General features: G+C 40.5%; 1 protein-coding gene across 2 annotated transcripts in view; it reads right to left on the bottom strand.

Moving 5' to 3' along the window:
- dpp10 (dipeptidyl peptidase like 10) overlaps positions 1 to 17,030 on the bottom strand; it is a 248,380-nt gene that overhangs the window by 144,241 nt on the left and 87,109 nt on the right. Inside the window, exon 1 of one of the 2 annotated variants that reach the window (XM_004563083.6) lies at positions 1,267 to 1,731. The exons of the other annotated variant lie outside the window; for it this stretch is intronic. Within the exon in view, the coding sequence (XP_004563140.1) occupies positions 1,267 to 1,323 (57 nt within the window). The 5' untranslated portion in view covers positions 1,324 to 1,731. Of the gene's footprint in view, positions 1 to 1,266; positions 1,732 to 17,030 lie in introns of those variants that run through there. 2 annotated transcript variants of the gene reach the window in all.

The following is a 17,030-nucleotide window of genomic DNA, read 5'->3' as shown; positions in this document are numbered from 1 at the left end:
TTGCTGCTTTGAAGTCACCACTATGTTACTGAATGCTTTTAAACACGCCAGAAATGCCTTCATAAAAGCACCAACACAGTCAGCTTGCCTGCAGGCTTAACAACTTCTGGCATTTATGAACATATGGTACACAATATCATCCCTAATCAAATGAGTAGTCAGTGCTCACACATGAAATCAACAACATGACTTTGAATTAGCCTGAGAGCCCTACTGAGTAGTATCCACTGCGCTTTAAGTATAGAGGATGGAGCAAAGAAAACTGTGAGCTGTCATACTTCACCAACATCTCATGAGGCCTTCTAATATTTCAGGCACAGAAACTCAATTATGAGGCCGAGGTTTTGATTTCTTAGAATAATAGGACTACATGACTGAATTCAATTAAGAGCACCCAGAATATATTTGGACCTCTCAGAGGAAAGCCCGGGGTGAAACAGATGGAATTTGCATCATTCATAGAACTGTTCATTTGTTTTAATTGAAAAGCAAACTGATGGATGAATAGAAAACTGATGGTGATCATTAATTGCAGCTGATTTAGCCTCAGCGGTTTGGCGCAAACCCACGTGCGTGGTTGTCAAGTTGCAGTCTTGATCTTATTGCCCTGAAAAAAAAAAAGCATTGCAGTGCGCAACGCCACCTGTGTGAAGGTGCCAAACCGAGAACGTTTAACCCCTGCAGGCTAATGAGCTGATGAGAACATCAGGTAGAGCTGATGTGCGTCTTGCAGATAGAAAAATAAGCACATTGCGCTCTTTTCCCCACCCTTATAAAGTGATTTTTCCAGGACTGTTCTCTTTCAAGGTGTCGGGGGCAGCTGACAGGAGGCAACGGCTGAATTACAATGCGCCCAAGCTGCAGTGCTCCTCTCTCAATCTCTCCCCCTTCACTGACAGCGCGTGTGCCCACGGCGTTCAAGCTTTCTGTGACCCAGTCCTGACAGTTGACAATAAGCTCCGCGCACAGCTGGCGACGACACGATTAATTCGACGCTGCTACGTGCAGCACCCAACTTGAATGAGCCCCTTCGCACTGGAGCCACAGCCTCATTATCTGCACAGAAAGCTGATGCTGCTTGATAGGGGGAGCCGATCGGCCACTGAATTTTTACACATTTCACTTAGTGGATGTGGCCACAGCGGTGGCCTCTCAGCAGACCTTAAACCCTAAAGCTAGAACGGGCTGCGGAACAGGTTATCCCGCAGAGTTTAACATAAAGCACAAGGGTAAAGTGGAAGTCAAAAGAAAAAGCCAGTTGCCCACCTCATCCTGCTGCGGTTGATTCTGTCTCTGATTCGGCTGCTCCTTGGTAGCTGTCATTGTAAAACTCCTCGGAAGGGAAAACTTGGTCGAATCCCAAAGAAAAGCGGACAGAATCCCGTTTTCGGCGCAAAATAAGTCTGATGAGAGAGGCGGGGAGGGCAAGGCGCCGTCTTGTCAACTGCGGAATCTTAAACAGGAGTGGTGGAGCGAAGGGACGAATCCGTCACGATTGAATATGTGCGAGGTCTTGGCGAGCGTGTGACGAGAAGCCAACGCAGCCCTGTGCGTTCACATCAACCCCCCTCCGGGAAAAGGGAGGAGAGTTTCGGACACGCTCGTTTGCTGAAGCGAGAAAGACGGAGTGTTCTCACATTTTACCAGCCTGACACTTCTCCGGGGTGTCTGGCCTCTCTCCCTGTCTACTCTCAGTGATGTTGGTATTTTGGAGGATATAGCCCAAGACGGAATGGAGGAGGGGAAGGAGGAGGGGAGTGTTCAAGTGGTCTTGTGATGGTTTCCGGGGAGGGATGCTTTTGCAGGACCCAAGTTTCAAAAAAAAAAAAAAAAAAAAAAAAAAAAAAAGACAAAAAGACAGTGCGAGCTGTCTCGGCTGACGTGTTAGCATCATGTGCTGAAAGGTGCACACAGGAGCTGTCCGCGGTGCTGAAAGCCTTCCTCTTCTTTACTGTTGTGGGCGCGCGTAACACCGACCCACCTCTGCTTGTTATCGTGCGTTAAACACCGGCCATGGGCTCAGGGAGACGGCCGCTTTCCAGCCGCAGAAACCCGCTGCTTTTGTTATACGGGAGCCTTTCAGATGGCGGCGAGCGAGGAGCTTAAATGGTCAATAAAGGGAGGATTGAGCGTGGCTCACAAAAGCCTCGCCGCCGGTTGTTAAAATACGCGCAGGGCACGGAAACGATCGCGTCGGTGTTTGGAGTACTTAGCGGAGAAATGACACCTGTGAACCCGCCGCTATATCAAGCTCACCGCGGGGCTTATGAGAGAGCGAGGTCTGCTTCTGTGGTTAGACGCTCAACTTTATGGAAGCCGGGCAGGCAGAATGAGAGGCGGTGATATTAAGGCTCATATCGCTAACGCCTGCGCCAGACAAAGATCAATAGTTTATATCTGCGTTTGACTGTTGCTGAATTACTAAGCTTGTTAGGGATTGTGAGGTGAAATAACTCTCACGCACTCTGACATCTACCAGACTGCGGGCAATGGGTGGGAGGGAAGATGTCATGTGCTTCAGTACTGAAAGAAGTCTTTAATCAAACAAGTAATTTAAACAGGAATGTCAATCAAATATATCGACTAAAGCTATTAAGCATCAAGGCACAGGCTAAGAAAAGACGAGTAAGCTGTAAATCACTCCATTTCATCTTTAAAAGTGTTTAGATATTTTCCTGTTTTTTCTTGGTTTCAATCACAGTTAATAAGCTCGTGTGTGTGCGTGTGCGTGTGTGTGTGTGTGTGTGTGTGTGGGGCTGACTATTCCCCTTCCACCTACCACCATATGTTGTAGTTTGTGGCGATCTGAATAGTTTAGATCCCAAAACAATAACGGTGCTAAAAGTAGATATTTACCATAGGACCCTGGCTTCAGTCCATCTTCAGTGATTTTTATCAGCTGCTTTGAGGGGTTGATTTTTTTTTTTAACCACACATACTTCTTCAAAGGCAATCAAACTTCACCTTTTTCTAGCATTTTGTGAATATTTTTTGTTTGTTGTTTCCATTTTTCACAGCTTTGATGTAAACTCAAAATTAAGCTCCAACAATGACGGAGACATGTGTGCATGGTGCTCTAATCATATCCCTGCTTTCACTCATTGACAGCTTGACATTCTCCAGGGACACGCCTCCAGATGTACAAGCATTCCTCTCAGACCTGCAGCAGTTTGAAACTGGCCCTGCATTACTGATTACCCTTCAAACTGTTTTCTATTCCACAGTTTCAAAAGAAAACTCACGGGAGACTAAAATGAATCACCAAAATGAATCAAAATATACTGATATATACTAAATACACTGCACTATACACTCCCCATTCTTTTTCCAAAAGAGATTCCTGCATTTGGTGTTTAAATGTTGTTGTTTTTTTAAGTCTTATTCTGATGTGATCATGAAAGCCATCATCATTTTCATAAAATCATTTGGTGACCCGCCGTGGAAGAGTCTGTACTCAGATGTCTTTCATCTTTCATTTGTTATCCGTCTGTAGAACCGCAGAGATGATATCTCATTGGACAGGAGTGGAGTGGAATATAGCAGTGTTGAAAAAGTGGTCTGTTTGTATTATAATAAAGACACAAATCGATCTGCGTGCTCTATTTTGTGGACAGGAGTAATCAATCCACTTTGAAGTGGAAGTCAGTCCAAGTCAGCCTTCAGTTCCACATAGTGCAGCTACTGCAGCAATAGTATTAAGAGAAGCAAAATTGATCATTTACTTATCTTTTTTTCCTAAGAAAACAACAAAAACGTTCTGATATGTTTTTGTCTTATATAATGTAAACCCTATAGAGTGTAAATACATAAATAAAATTTCCACATTTAGATTTCTTTGTAAATTCTCTTGTTATCTCAAAAAGGTCTGGATTAACCTGTTGTTTTCCAGCTTTAAGCACGGCAGATCTGAACAGCACATCAATCAGTTTTCCTGTAGACTCCTGGTGGAGCATAGGTCCGCAACACCACGCCAGCGGACTCTGTTCTGGGAAGCAGGTAGCAGCACATATATGACCTCAAATTTTAAAAAATTAAATACATTTCTGGACAACAGAAATGTATTTAATTTAATGTCCTCTTGCCCCTGACTATTCCCCTTCCACCTACCACCATATGTTTTAGTTTGTGGCGATCTGAATAGTTTAGATCCCCAAACAATAACAGTGCTAAAAGTAGATTTAACATAGGACCCTGGCTTCAGTCCATCTTCACCGATAGTGATTTTTATCAGCTGCTTTGAGGGGATGATTTTTTTTTACCACACACACTTCTTCAAAATGTCTTTACAATTTTAAACAGTTTGTTTTGAATTTAATTGTTTCCACATTCCAGGATAGTTCCACGTTTAGTGAAGACCCCAGAATTTTGAAAATGTTGGAAATCTTACATCCACTTATTCATAAGAATTGCCAGGAAGTTGGGTGAAAAATCACAGTCCAACACTAATTGTGAACTTGTGTCTTGAGCTTCAGTCCGTTCAGCTCTGCACTCTACACCAGCTGAAGCGGACTTTGTGGAAACACAGATTTCAACATTCACTTGAGAAACCATTCATAAAACACTGACAGTGTTGTTAATTGGCATTCCATTAGTACTGTTCTTATATTACAATCACATTTCTGACTGACAGACTGCTGATGAATCTGCTTATCTCAGTCAAAACATCAGCATCTTCTCCGGCTGATAAAGAGTTCAGGAAACAAGCCTGATACTTATGTGTACTGCTGGCTAACAAAGCCTAGGGGAGCAAACTTTACTCCCACCTCTAGTACCACAGACCTCCAAAAACAAATGGATGTGGAAACTGAAATCAGCTTGGTTACTAACGTAGGTTGTAAGCTAGCAACACTTGCAAAAGCTTACAATCCTGTACCACCCTCAAAAATACTAAAACTCCTAAAATGCTGTGTATAGTTCTTAATACAGACACATGAAGCCCACAATTAGGAAAAAGCAAAAGCCTGACGGGGTGAATATTCCTAATTCAGGTTGATATGCTATGATTAGCAAATCCCTGCTCGGGGAGACGTTTAGCAATACTCATTTTCTTCCCTGTCACCACACATCTGTCCACTCAGGTTATTAGCTGGCAGGGAAAAACCCAAATGTCCTGGGGCCAGCCGTGGACTATTTTGGCCCCTGACATTCTGGAAGAGTTGCTTTCTAAGTGTAAAAGTCCAAACAGGGCATAGAATGTGGAATTTGCTTTTCAGAAAGAAGAACTTGGATTCACTTCCATCTCCAGCACAGTGACAACGCAGAGTAAATCCCCTGTCAAATATCTCAAGGAACTGGGAGAAATGCCAGCAGAAGACCTTCACACTCGCATCGAGGGCAGACTAAACATATCTCTCGCCCAAAACAGCGACGCTCAAATATTGACATGTTCTGTTTGAGCAGCTCTACCTTCAGAATGTCAGAGACGTGAAATTAATATAAAGTAAACATGCAGCGTAACAAACGTACAAACAGCGTCGGGCGGTCATCTGTGATGGTAGACAAAGGTTTCTGGGTCTGAAAAGAATTTGACATGATAATCATAAAATTAAAAAAAATCTGTTTCATGTTTTTTGTGGGTGTGTTGAGTGCATTAGTGGAGCTCACATTTGCATAAATTCCTCTTAACCTTTGCTTGCGTGTACCACTTTCTGAGGGAGACTAATGGAGTTTGCCTGTTTGGGAAGAGGGAGTGATGCACACATTGGATCTGCTTGGATGATGAATATATGCGATAACCTTTAGAAAATTGTTTAATTTAAAGGTAAAGGTTGGATCTAAGTTGGTTAGCCTCCATAAGCATCTTCAAAGTTTCTTTCAGCCTTAATACTATGAGTTTCTGACTTGGTTGGATGAGAGGATGAGATTGCATACCGCTGACTTCAAAACAGTAAATGAACACAGGATGGACACACTGCTTTTAAGGACAGGTTGCTGAGAAAGAATGAATTTTAAACCTGATGTGTTTGCATTTAGAAACCAATGGAAAGATGCAAGCAGGGGCAATGTTTCCCAGAAACGACAGAGTGAGATTTCCTGTTTAGTTGTAAATAGCTTTTGGCTAATATTTATACAGTTTGAACTGGCTGTCGGCAGATCGAACTTCCTTAGACTTTACAATGCAGCATTTATCGATAAGTGAATTATTTTGTTTTTAGGGAAAATTAAAGTTTTAAGTTCAGTATAGCAACTCAGCAAACTGTTAAACTTTTGAGTGGTTTAATGCCTCACTTTACTGGAGTTATGTAGAGCTACAGTTTAGTGGAAACAGGTACATTGTGATATCACTAATCTGTGCAGTAATCTGAGAGACACCAGGGAGCTTATCTCCCACTTTTCAGAATATACCATATGTTGTTCACAAAGAAAAATATTATTTGTAATTAGTGCACATAAGCACCCTGTGAAAAGACAACAGTGTTACGTTTTACTACTTCATTATTCATTATTCTTTCTTTTTTTTAAAAAAATCTTAATATAAACACAGAACAGCCGTCACTGTATGTGACTGAATGACCACGGTTGCCTCAAATTAAAAGAATATTTAGGGAGGACTTTTGCCGTTTCAGCCTCACAACACTGCTGTTCACTCTGTATCAACAAGCAAACTGACAGCTGGCTTGTAAATGGCAGTAGTGAAGCCACCAATAAATATACCGTGCACAAACTGGTGCAGAATAGGTGTTCAAATATGTTGAGATCTTATGACCTCATAACAGCGTATAAATCATTTTACAGCCTCCCTTTTATCCATTTTCTCACACTTGTCAGGGTCCAGGTCATGGAAGAGAAGTGTAAGCAGAGGTGCCTGGACCTCCCTCTTCAAAGACAGCTAAGAAACATAATCTCTCCTGGATGGTCTAGGTCTGCACGGTCTGCCCAGGGATCTCCACCCAGTTGGAGAAGCCTAAAACATCCCCACTGGTTTCCTTTAGATCTGGAGACACAGCAGCGCTACTGTGAGCTCTACCAGCTCTACCCTTTCTTTTCCACCTGAGAACTATGGCTTCAGACTTGGAGGAGCTAATTCTCATTACAGCTGTTTCATTTTCACTCTCATCAAACCATTTCAGTATTGTCATCCTGGAAGTGACCACTCAGGAGAGAAGTGCTTGATCGCAGATAAAGATGATCACACAGCAGACTGTTGTATTGATTTGCAGGGACATCTTTCCAAAGTATAACGAAGCCACCAGATTCTCTCACTGTGGATCTGGAATCTGTTGTCAGGAGTTCAGGTTTTTCTCCACTACAACATCAAATGTTTTTACGTTCAAAGTGATTTGCAAATAATCAATATAATAACATCACTGGTGACCCATCTAGGACTGGGGTTTCAGTTTGCTTAACATTTTTTAATTTACATAGAATTTCTGCTTGTTTGAAACATGCACATGTAAATGCTCTTAACAGAAAACAATTGTCTGTATTGTAATTGTAACACTAATTCACAAACAAGTAGCAGCCACAGTTCACCTTTTGGGCCGTCTGTGGCTATAAAATAATACTTCAACGAACTGATTATAACATGGCATAACCAAAATAGATTTAACTGCACAGTATACATTAACACTGACACCTTAACTTCCCGAATGTTATCTAGAGTTATCAAAACTTTAAACATTTAAACCTTTAACATGCACAGACAAATATAAAGAAACTGCACGAAACTGAACTGAGCCGATCTGCATTGTGTCACTGATGACTTCCAGCACATTCTCAGCTGGATTCATGACACAGCTGAGTTACAGTTGCACTGATTGCAGTCAGATTGATGAAGGGATTTGAGTGTAATCTGTGCACTTCACAACAAGCGCTCACTTTTTTTTCCTTCCCCCATAAATGTGCTCATGCAGAAGCTTGGTCTGCAGAGGTTCTTTGGATGAATACCTCTCTTGGTGTCTTGCTTCTAACAACATGATGCACAGCACTGGGAGAATAAAGGCGGTGGCATTAAAGCTAAGCAGGCTAGGCTGAACTGCTAGCATGAAGATCAAAGTCTGTGCCTTAAAAGATCTAAGTTTGGAGTTTTGCTTGGGTATGTTTGATGTTTGTGTGTGTGTGTGTTTTTTTGGGGGGGTGGGGGTGGGGGGGTTGCAGTGAATTGTAATGAAAAAAAAGTGACAAGATCAGTTTGTGAGAGATGGGCGAACATGTCACTCCAACAATGAAGAGTGAAAAACATCTCTGGATGTGCTGTAATTCTGTGTGGGAGTATATTATAATTGGAAACGTGACAACTGAATTTTAAGGTACCCAGAGTGTGAGAATGAAATACTTTATTTTAAACAACCCAGTACAGTTGTGGAGTGCCAGAGACAGAGTGTGTGGGTGTGGAGAGCAGAGGAAAGTGTGGAGGCGATGGAGAGGTGGGGACACAGAGAGGGAGGGAAAGAGAGCCCCTGGGGAGGTGTTTCGCCGAGGTGTCTGCTGTTGATAAAGTATTTATGACCCTGGGGCAATTTAGTGCAGACACTCAGGAACTCCACGCCACCTCACCACTGATGAAAGTTTCATGACCAAACTCCAGTGTCTGCTTCTGTGGCTTAGCCCCAGCAGCTCACATTCAGCACATCACATTATTACAGCAACAGCTGGCACTTCTGATGGGGAGCAATATCACCACTCTGACTCTCTAATAAATAGCAGTCAAGCTCTTCCTTGGTTGGTACTCTTCATGTACAATTCTTTAGTTTCTGCAATAAGCAGACATTTCCTTGTAATGCAAAGTCACTCAAAATGACAGATGCTAAAGAGTGATTTGTTTCTTCCTGAGGGTTTTTCCCTGTAATCTTGAGTGTAGGATTTGAGTTCTGCATTCAAAAGCAGAGGGAAGCTGTCGCTGCTGATAAAAGTGGGCAGTGTTGATAGAAAACAGGGATTTTATTTCCAAGCCATACTGCACACGTATTTCTTTGATCAGCTTTGGAAGCGGTGCAAGAAAATCCTGTATAATGACTATTATTACGAAGTAAATCAAGCTCAAAAACAAAGATATGTTTGAAATGTTGAGAGCAACCAAAGTGTAGGTTTGGTTTCAACCAGTAAAAACACAGATGCCATCGCACAAGGAAGAACTGGAACATACAGCCAGAGTCATGTAGCACCATGTTTAGCCACAATCCTGCAACAGATGCACTCAGAGGCCTGATCTTGGCGCCATAGGATTCAGTCTGGGATAACAAGCAAGTGAAGACAGAGTTCTCCAAACATTTTAGTCATATGTATTTCTGGCATTCTTTTTAATGACATTTTTTGACCTTGGATTTCACTGCGTATTTCTTATTGATGTTTTCTGTCAAGTGCCTTGATGCAAGGCATCCTGTTTTGTAGCTGCACCAAGCCAAACTGACTGATATCAGTAATCATGGAATTGATATTTTGCACACCCCATACCATCAGAGATCCAGGCTTATAGCTTGTAATGTAAAAAAAGATGATCGTGTGTATTTATGGATTAGTCATTCTTGAGATCTACACAGTCACTAAGCCAAACAGCAGCCTTTTCTCCATGTTTTCTTTCATATTTGAACACCAATTTCAGTTTTTCAGACAATCTAAGATCAGAGCTACCAAATGACCACCAGTAGTCCCTTTGAAGTGACCATAAGAATAATACTGAAAAATACTTCCCAATAACTGCCCATGTGGAAGACATGGTGCATAATTTTTGCAATTAAAAAATGAATATCAGGGTTATTTAGTTTATTGTGTAGCAACAGATATACTAAATGGTAATGAATAGTAGGAGAAATTATGGCTTTGTCATCTTTAGCTATAGATCAAAGTAACTGTAACTGTAATTATATTTAGAAAGGATAAATGCAGAGGGTGGACTGATTAAGGGCCAAATGCCATCACACTGAGCTGCAGCAAGCTTCAGTCTCTACAAGGAAACACGATGTGCTCCATCCAGCAAACATTAATTCATTAAGTCAATTTTATGCAACAGGGCTCAGATTATACAGCTCCGAGGCACCCTGCTGTTGACATTGCAACGTCATTCATTTTTGCAGCTAGTGTAATCCTTTTATTACTGTTGTCTTATCCCGCTGTGCTTGTTGATACCATCGAGGGGTGTGTCAAATGAGCTGAATGAAATCCTAATGAGGGGGTCACTCAGTATAAGAGGATGTATTTTAACTACACTCACCAACCTTGTTATTAGATACACCTATACAACTCCTTGTTAGCATTTCAGCATGTAGACCTCTCCAAGACATTCTGCTGAACTTGAAACAGGAAGCTATTTTCTTGGCACACTTTGGGCCAGCTGCTCATCATTTAAACAACATAGCTTGTTTGTGACCATGTCCATCCCTTTATGATGATAGTGTACTTCTGATGGCTGCTTCCGGCCACCACCATGGCACAAAACTCAAATCACCTCAAACTGGCTTCCTTCACATGACAATGAGTTCACTGTACTCAAACAGTCTTGTCACAAGACCCCAGTCCAAAAGAGCACCTTTGGGATCTGTTGGAAAGGAAAATTCACATCATGGACAGGCAGCCATCAAATCTGCAGCAACTCTGTGAAGCTATCGTGTCAACATGGACCAAAATTTCTGAGGAATTTTTGCAGCGACTCGGTGAATCTGTGGCATGAAGAATTAAGGGAATTCTGGAGGCAAAATGGGGTCAAATCCAGTATTTGAGCAGTATTTGAACGGTGATTGTATTTCTATTTATATACTTTTGCTGGGACAACGGGAAATAAAGGCAATGATTTATTGAAACATTTGCAAACATATGTGGATAGACAGTATATAAGACATAAAAGAAGAGTCTGTACACTTCTAATGAGCTTTAAAGTCAATATTTGGTATGATCACCTTTATTCTTCAACACAGTCTCAACTCTCTTAGGGAGCTTCCTTGAATTTTCCTTTGGAATATTTCTCCAAGCTTTTTGAAGGACCATCTTTGGATCTTGGCTGTCATTCTGTTCTTTGTCAAGATGATCCCACACTGCTTCAACAAAGCTGAGGTTCTGGGGAGGCCAATCCCTTATTGATATTGTTCAGCTGTGTATGTCGCATTGCAAAGCTTTTACTGCATGGACGTGTTGTGGAAGCAGATTTCTTTTCTGTTGTATTAATCACATATTTAATCATATCACATTAGTAATAGTAATGTCACTTTCTCACTTAGTTGTATGTATGTTCACTACATAGGGGCCTTATGCTCTACACACACAGTGAGGCCATTGTAATGGGAGATGTTAAACAGATAGTGAGACTCCTCCTGCCTATCATAGATGTAAATCCTTAGGTGACGGCCAAGGAGAAAACAAGGTCATAATTCTCTCTGTGAGGGAGGAGGTATAGCCCCCTCCCCGAGATGGGGCAACATGTAAGAGTTTGTGAAATGTTGTCTGCGTCTCTATATGTAAGATGTAAAGGTCGTGGCCACAATTCAGAGATCACCCTAGTGTTTGACTGGAGTGGTTCTCTCCACATTGCAATGTGTTTATTAAACCCACTTCAAATCAAGCTCAACTTTTGCTCAAAATCACATTTGCTCCTTTGTGTTGCAGGTTATTGTTAAATTTTCCATAACAACCCCCAAACACTGTCTAATAGTGCTACTCTGCGTTCATAAGTATATTAATTTTGGCAAGATACTGAAAAAACTAACACTCCTCTGAAGATGACCAGGTATAATGACTGGACTGAAAATAAGTGAAAAAGCAGCAAACATCCAAAAAAGAACTTTGGAAGTCGTTCAGAAAGACCTGAAGAACTTTCGCTCAACATCACATTTGCTTTTTTGAAGCAAAATATAAAGAAATGAGGGGCAACGCAAGGCTTTCAAAAAGTATTCTATATCACAGGCTCCTATAATTTTTTTGACAAGATAGAACATTTTCATTTCTTTGCCTAATACTCAACACCTTGTTACCAGTGACATTCAAGTCTGGTTGATATCGCATTGATATCTGCTGTAAATTTGGACATTTTAACATCAAATTTTTCAGGGACTGGCTGGCTTTTGAGTGGCCGTTTGAGGAACTGTTTTTCATTTTTCATCACTCTGAATTTGTTTCTTGGCCTTGGTTGACAAGGAATCTAAAACTGCAAGGGGTAAGAATGATTCTTTTTAGTATGCATGAGTATATTTTACCTTTTTCTGAAACCAAGTTGTTAAAAAAAAACAACAAAAGGAAATATGGAGTAAAAATGAAACAAATCAGCAAGTGGGGAAAAAAGCAAAATATGTGCAAAAAACAATTTGAGACAGAAAAGAAGCTGCAGCCTTCTGCCCGACAAACTTATGAGTTACTTCACAACAGCCACAAATTCAGTCTCTTAATGTGGACATATTGCTCTTTTCTACAGCACTCCCATAGCTACACTACAGAGGTCATTTGGAAGATGTGCATTGTGTTACTTTTTTCCCAAAAACTTTAACCAAGTCGAAATTGCAGGTATATTTCACAGTAAATAATAAATATTGAATTCTGTAATGACATGAATGCCTCAAAATGTAAAACACACCTGAATCAGGTAGATTTTTAGTTCCATTTTTTATTGCATATACTATGTTTAAAACAAAAGCAGCAAACACTAGTCGAAAAGCCTTTTTTTTTCACCATCACAAATAAATTCATCCGATCAATGTTAGAAAAGCTGGATGTTTTATTGGATATAGGCCCAAGCAAAGCACCCACAGGCAATCACTCTGCCCAAGTGTCCTCAGCCGAAACACTGAATTCCTAACAACTAACCACTAACTGTGGAAGGCAGAGAGTGAAAAGCTAGAATTTCCCACAGGGATCAATAAAGTCCAGCATTTCACACTCCATTATAACAATATACTGCTCGCCACATTTCAGAAGTGCAGCACACTCACACTCATATTTTTTAAGCAGCTGGTTAGAGCCTTGAGCAGGTTGATATAGATGCTTTAGGACTTATTTGTAAGAGCCATTAGATGAGTCTCACCTGATGTTGAGTACACAAATAAGCCCTATTTGTTAGGTTGTAAAACAGAAGGCTATCAATACTGTGTTTCTTATTGTCCCGTGTAAACTATTGTGTGTTTCCAAAGCTTTATATGGCTTAGATTCTCTATGCTGTATACCACAGAGCTCCACACCTGTGTAAAAATATTTTAGCCACAAAACAAAGTGGAACATTTACTTTCATTAGCATGGAAACACATAGTGCATGTATTCTAAGTTGCAAGCTCTATCATCGTGCTACAGCTGTGCTAGAGCTCAATCCTGAAAAATCATCAACAAATGAACTAATTTGTCTTGTTTGAGTACAGCTTTCTAAAAAACGAGACTCCAACTACTTTAGTTAAATAATATGCTTTTTAGGCAATCTATTGTACTCATTTCTAGCACTATATTTATATTCTTAGACGTTATTAGAGTAGCTGTGCACGGCTCACAGTTCAAAATAAACCTTGTTCATTCAATGCTGGGCCTTGTTGAAGCTCTTTGGGTCATCATCTGCTGAAAACCAGAAAAAATCAGAAGAAAAGCCAGAATATGGGTGGACCTTCTGCTGTGTCATGGCCATATTACTGATATGCACAATCAGTAACGTCATACAGAATCAAAACTAGAACATCTAGGGTACATCAGTCTCAAGCTTTTTTTTTTTTTTTTTTTTGCCTGTCACTCAAGCTTTAACAACGGACACAAATAAACGCTGCGTGTCGAAGAGTTACGCAGGTACGAAGAATTGTAAGAAAGCAATAAAAACATAGAAAATTGTCAGTTTTGCACTTTTAAATAGTTGTGACCACACATTATGGAGCCAACTCTACAGTAAACATGTGCCACCTCTCATACATCGGCACAGTATATATTAAAGCACGGGTCAGTGAAAGTACACAAAACTACAACTTAAAACAAAGCCATCCGTCTGCAATTTAAAATGTTTGTTTCCCCACTTGCCCTCACTTCTCTCCCTAATTCCATCCTCTGCCACTAAAAACAAACCTGCCTTGGAAATATAGGCAAAGAGCCCCCTGCACTAAACATAACGAAGGCAAATTATGCATGTATGCAGCTAGAAGAGACACAAAGCCTTATTCTAAATCAATATAGCCTCGGGGTCGTTACGGGAAGCTCCAGCCCTTCCTCTATGATCAAACACTCTGCCTCATTTGCTCTTGTGACGAAGTCGAAGCGCTCAGCATTCTCACTTCTCAAAAGCTTGTTTCTGAATTCTGTGCATCATGGATCAACAGAAGTAGGCGAGAATTTGGCTACAGTGTAAAGGGTACGGAAAGCCCTCAGGCATTCTTCGACATTGGGTGCAATGTTTCAGAAGCTAAGGCAGCTTGCACTGTGTAAAGTCATCCTAATTACTGACACGAGTTTTGCACATAAGGATGTTTCATTATATTCACGCCTACAGGCTCTGAGGTGATTGGGCAAAACCTGATTTGTTCTAATGTAATAGCACGGTATGGTCCCTACTGGTTTACATGTCCTTCCTTTCTGACTCGTGCATCATATGCTATTTCAATAAAATATGCGCTAGATTGATATGTGTATTTCATAGACATTAAGACTTAAAGATGTACTTTCAGGGAAGACAGGAACGCCTGTAGGCAATGCATAGATTGCTTATACCAGGCACGTACGACATAAGAATATCTATTTTGAGTCATATAAAATAAGTTCTTTAGACCAAAGTTTAACAACGAGAGACTGTCACTGTGAAACTGGGAGGTATTTAAGGTCTCCCTCAGGGACTGTGAAAGCCCTTAATACTTCTTTTCCTCAAGGCTGCAATGCTGCTGACTCGACTAAGGGATTAGCCATCCAATCAGAATATTCTAATCTTTAAAAAATAAAGGAAGGGGTTTTTCTGAAAGATGGAAGAATCAATTATAAAAGCTGTTATGAAGGAGTTTGCATGTGCAAGCAGATGCAAATGGACATATTTGCATTTGTTTGAACCTAATAATACAACTAATATATAGGCTTTTATTCAAAACCTAACGAGAAAACAACTCTTTAATTGAACTCCATATGAAATACAAATTTATACTTTTCCAGAGGCTTTCTGAATGCTTTTGATAAAGTGTTTTAAAGCTTTTGTAATATTTGAAACTCAGGCACTTGGGGTAGTTTAGCACAACCCTCTCTGACTGGCGGGTGGTGGAGATGGACGAATCAATAAGAAGCAGGTAAAACACAACTCACAATCCTCAAGCTTTAGTTTCATGTCGTGTAAGTGAAACATTAACACAATAAATATGGATGCATATTTATAATGTACAATGAAAATACTGGCTAGTGAATTTGCTTTGTAGTGGAGACATGGGGATGCTCCTGCTCCCTTTATTTCTTGCTGTTCGTTCCACATAAATAACACTAGTAGTAGTTGCTGGCTCTTCCATGAATTTCTCATCCTGTGGACAAGCTCTAACTCAACTTTTGTAACTGGCAATGACACTTGTTATGTTTTTCCTCCAGCCTCTGCCATCTCAGTGCACTGTCATATGACCACTTCCCCACTGCTGAAGGTCCTGGTTAGCATGACCATCTAGCTCAAAGCAGATCTCGAGAGCAAGAAAACACCAACATTGTATGTTTCAGTCTACAGTCATGGACTTGGCGCCTGTCAGGTCCAGGTCGAAGACTCTGGTAACACTGGCATAACTATACAGAGCTGGCCTTCTTACCAACAGAGAAACCACAAGACAAGGGACAGGTTAGCTGGTCATCAGTGACTAAACTGTTGTGATTTCCTTTTAGCAAAAAAAAAGAAAAAAAAAGGAAATAAAACAAAAATTCAAGACCAACTACCAAAGTAAGGTCTCTTAGTGGGAAAGTTGGTATATTCAAATCAAAAATATGGCAGCTCTTTCTGTTCTGCATTTGTAGCTGGCCATGATCCAACTGTAGTATCAGACAGAGCCTTGAAATTCAGGATGCACTTACACAAAATAAACTGCTGAGTCAAGCTTAATTCTTACCATGAAAATATTTGTAATTATTAATATTTCTCATACTTTGCTTTCAGTGAATCACTGAATTTGAGAGCCATTATTGTGGTGACATGCAATCAGCACAACCACTTTATAATAGCATCGCTCGCATTCACTGCTCAAAATATGACATTTTCCTGCTCAGTATTTTTGTATGATGTATAGTATATTTATGTTTGTGGTAGTTCCACTGAAAGCAAATTAATGCAAACATACCAAAACAGTAAGAAAAAACAAAACGGAGCTAAAACTTGTATCGTTTGAGGAAACACAACAATTTAAATCATAAGTAAATGCTGATTGGCTAAAATTACCTTTCCAGTTGCGTGTGAACATATTTAGAAGGGAATGCAGCACAGCAAAATACTCACATCTTACATAAAATTCAAAACAACATCACTGGCTCCTTTCCTGCAAGAAATATTCTGGTCTCTTACAACTAGAGTCATATCCACAGTCCTCCATGCTCAGTCCCCAAAGGAGTAAAGAGCTTGAGCTAACAGAAGTGTGCATGTTCTTCTCAGACATGGAAGGAATTAGAGTAGCAAACTTTTCCCCCATGGGTACAAAAATAGACGGGAGAGGCAGACTGCAGATGAGATCAGTGAGGATCAGTGTTGCTCGTGACAGCTAGCCCTAGGTAGCTTAAACATTAACTGGGAGCTGCCTTGGGATCAATGATAGCCCAGATAGAAACTCACCAGTGGCCCTTAAGTGGGCCAGTGTCTGCAACAGCAGCAATAGCCCTCCACCAGGCTCTTCAGAGGGAATACCAGTCCACTCAGTCTGAGTGGATGTGGAACTTAGGTTTGTTTAGTCTCAGGTTTCAGTTTAATTCATTTATGCCTTCATTGTCACCTTATCCATCAAACCTCACATTCAGGAAGCTTACAGATACAAAGGGACTTTTCTCACTTTGATAAAGCATGTGCAGAAAATATAGACAGCAATAACACAAATAGTTACATTAAAGAAACAGGTGACTCTTTATTACCAGATGATACTGTTATTTAAGCTAAAAAACAAAGAGTTTAAATTATTTTAATTATGTGTACCAATTTATAGAATGTCTGC

This window comes from Maylandia zebra, linkage group LG16, assembly GCF_041146795.1.
Source record: "Maylandia zebra isolate NMK-2024a linkage group LG16, Mzebra_GT3a, whole genome shotgun sequence".
NCBI classification, from domain to species: domain Eukaryota; kingdom Metazoa; phylum Chordata; class Actinopteri; order Cichliformes; family Cichlidae; genus Maylandia; species Maylandia zebra.
The sequence above is the reverse complement of the archived record's forward strand: the minus strand, read 5'-3'. Positions and strand labels throughout refer to the sequence as shown.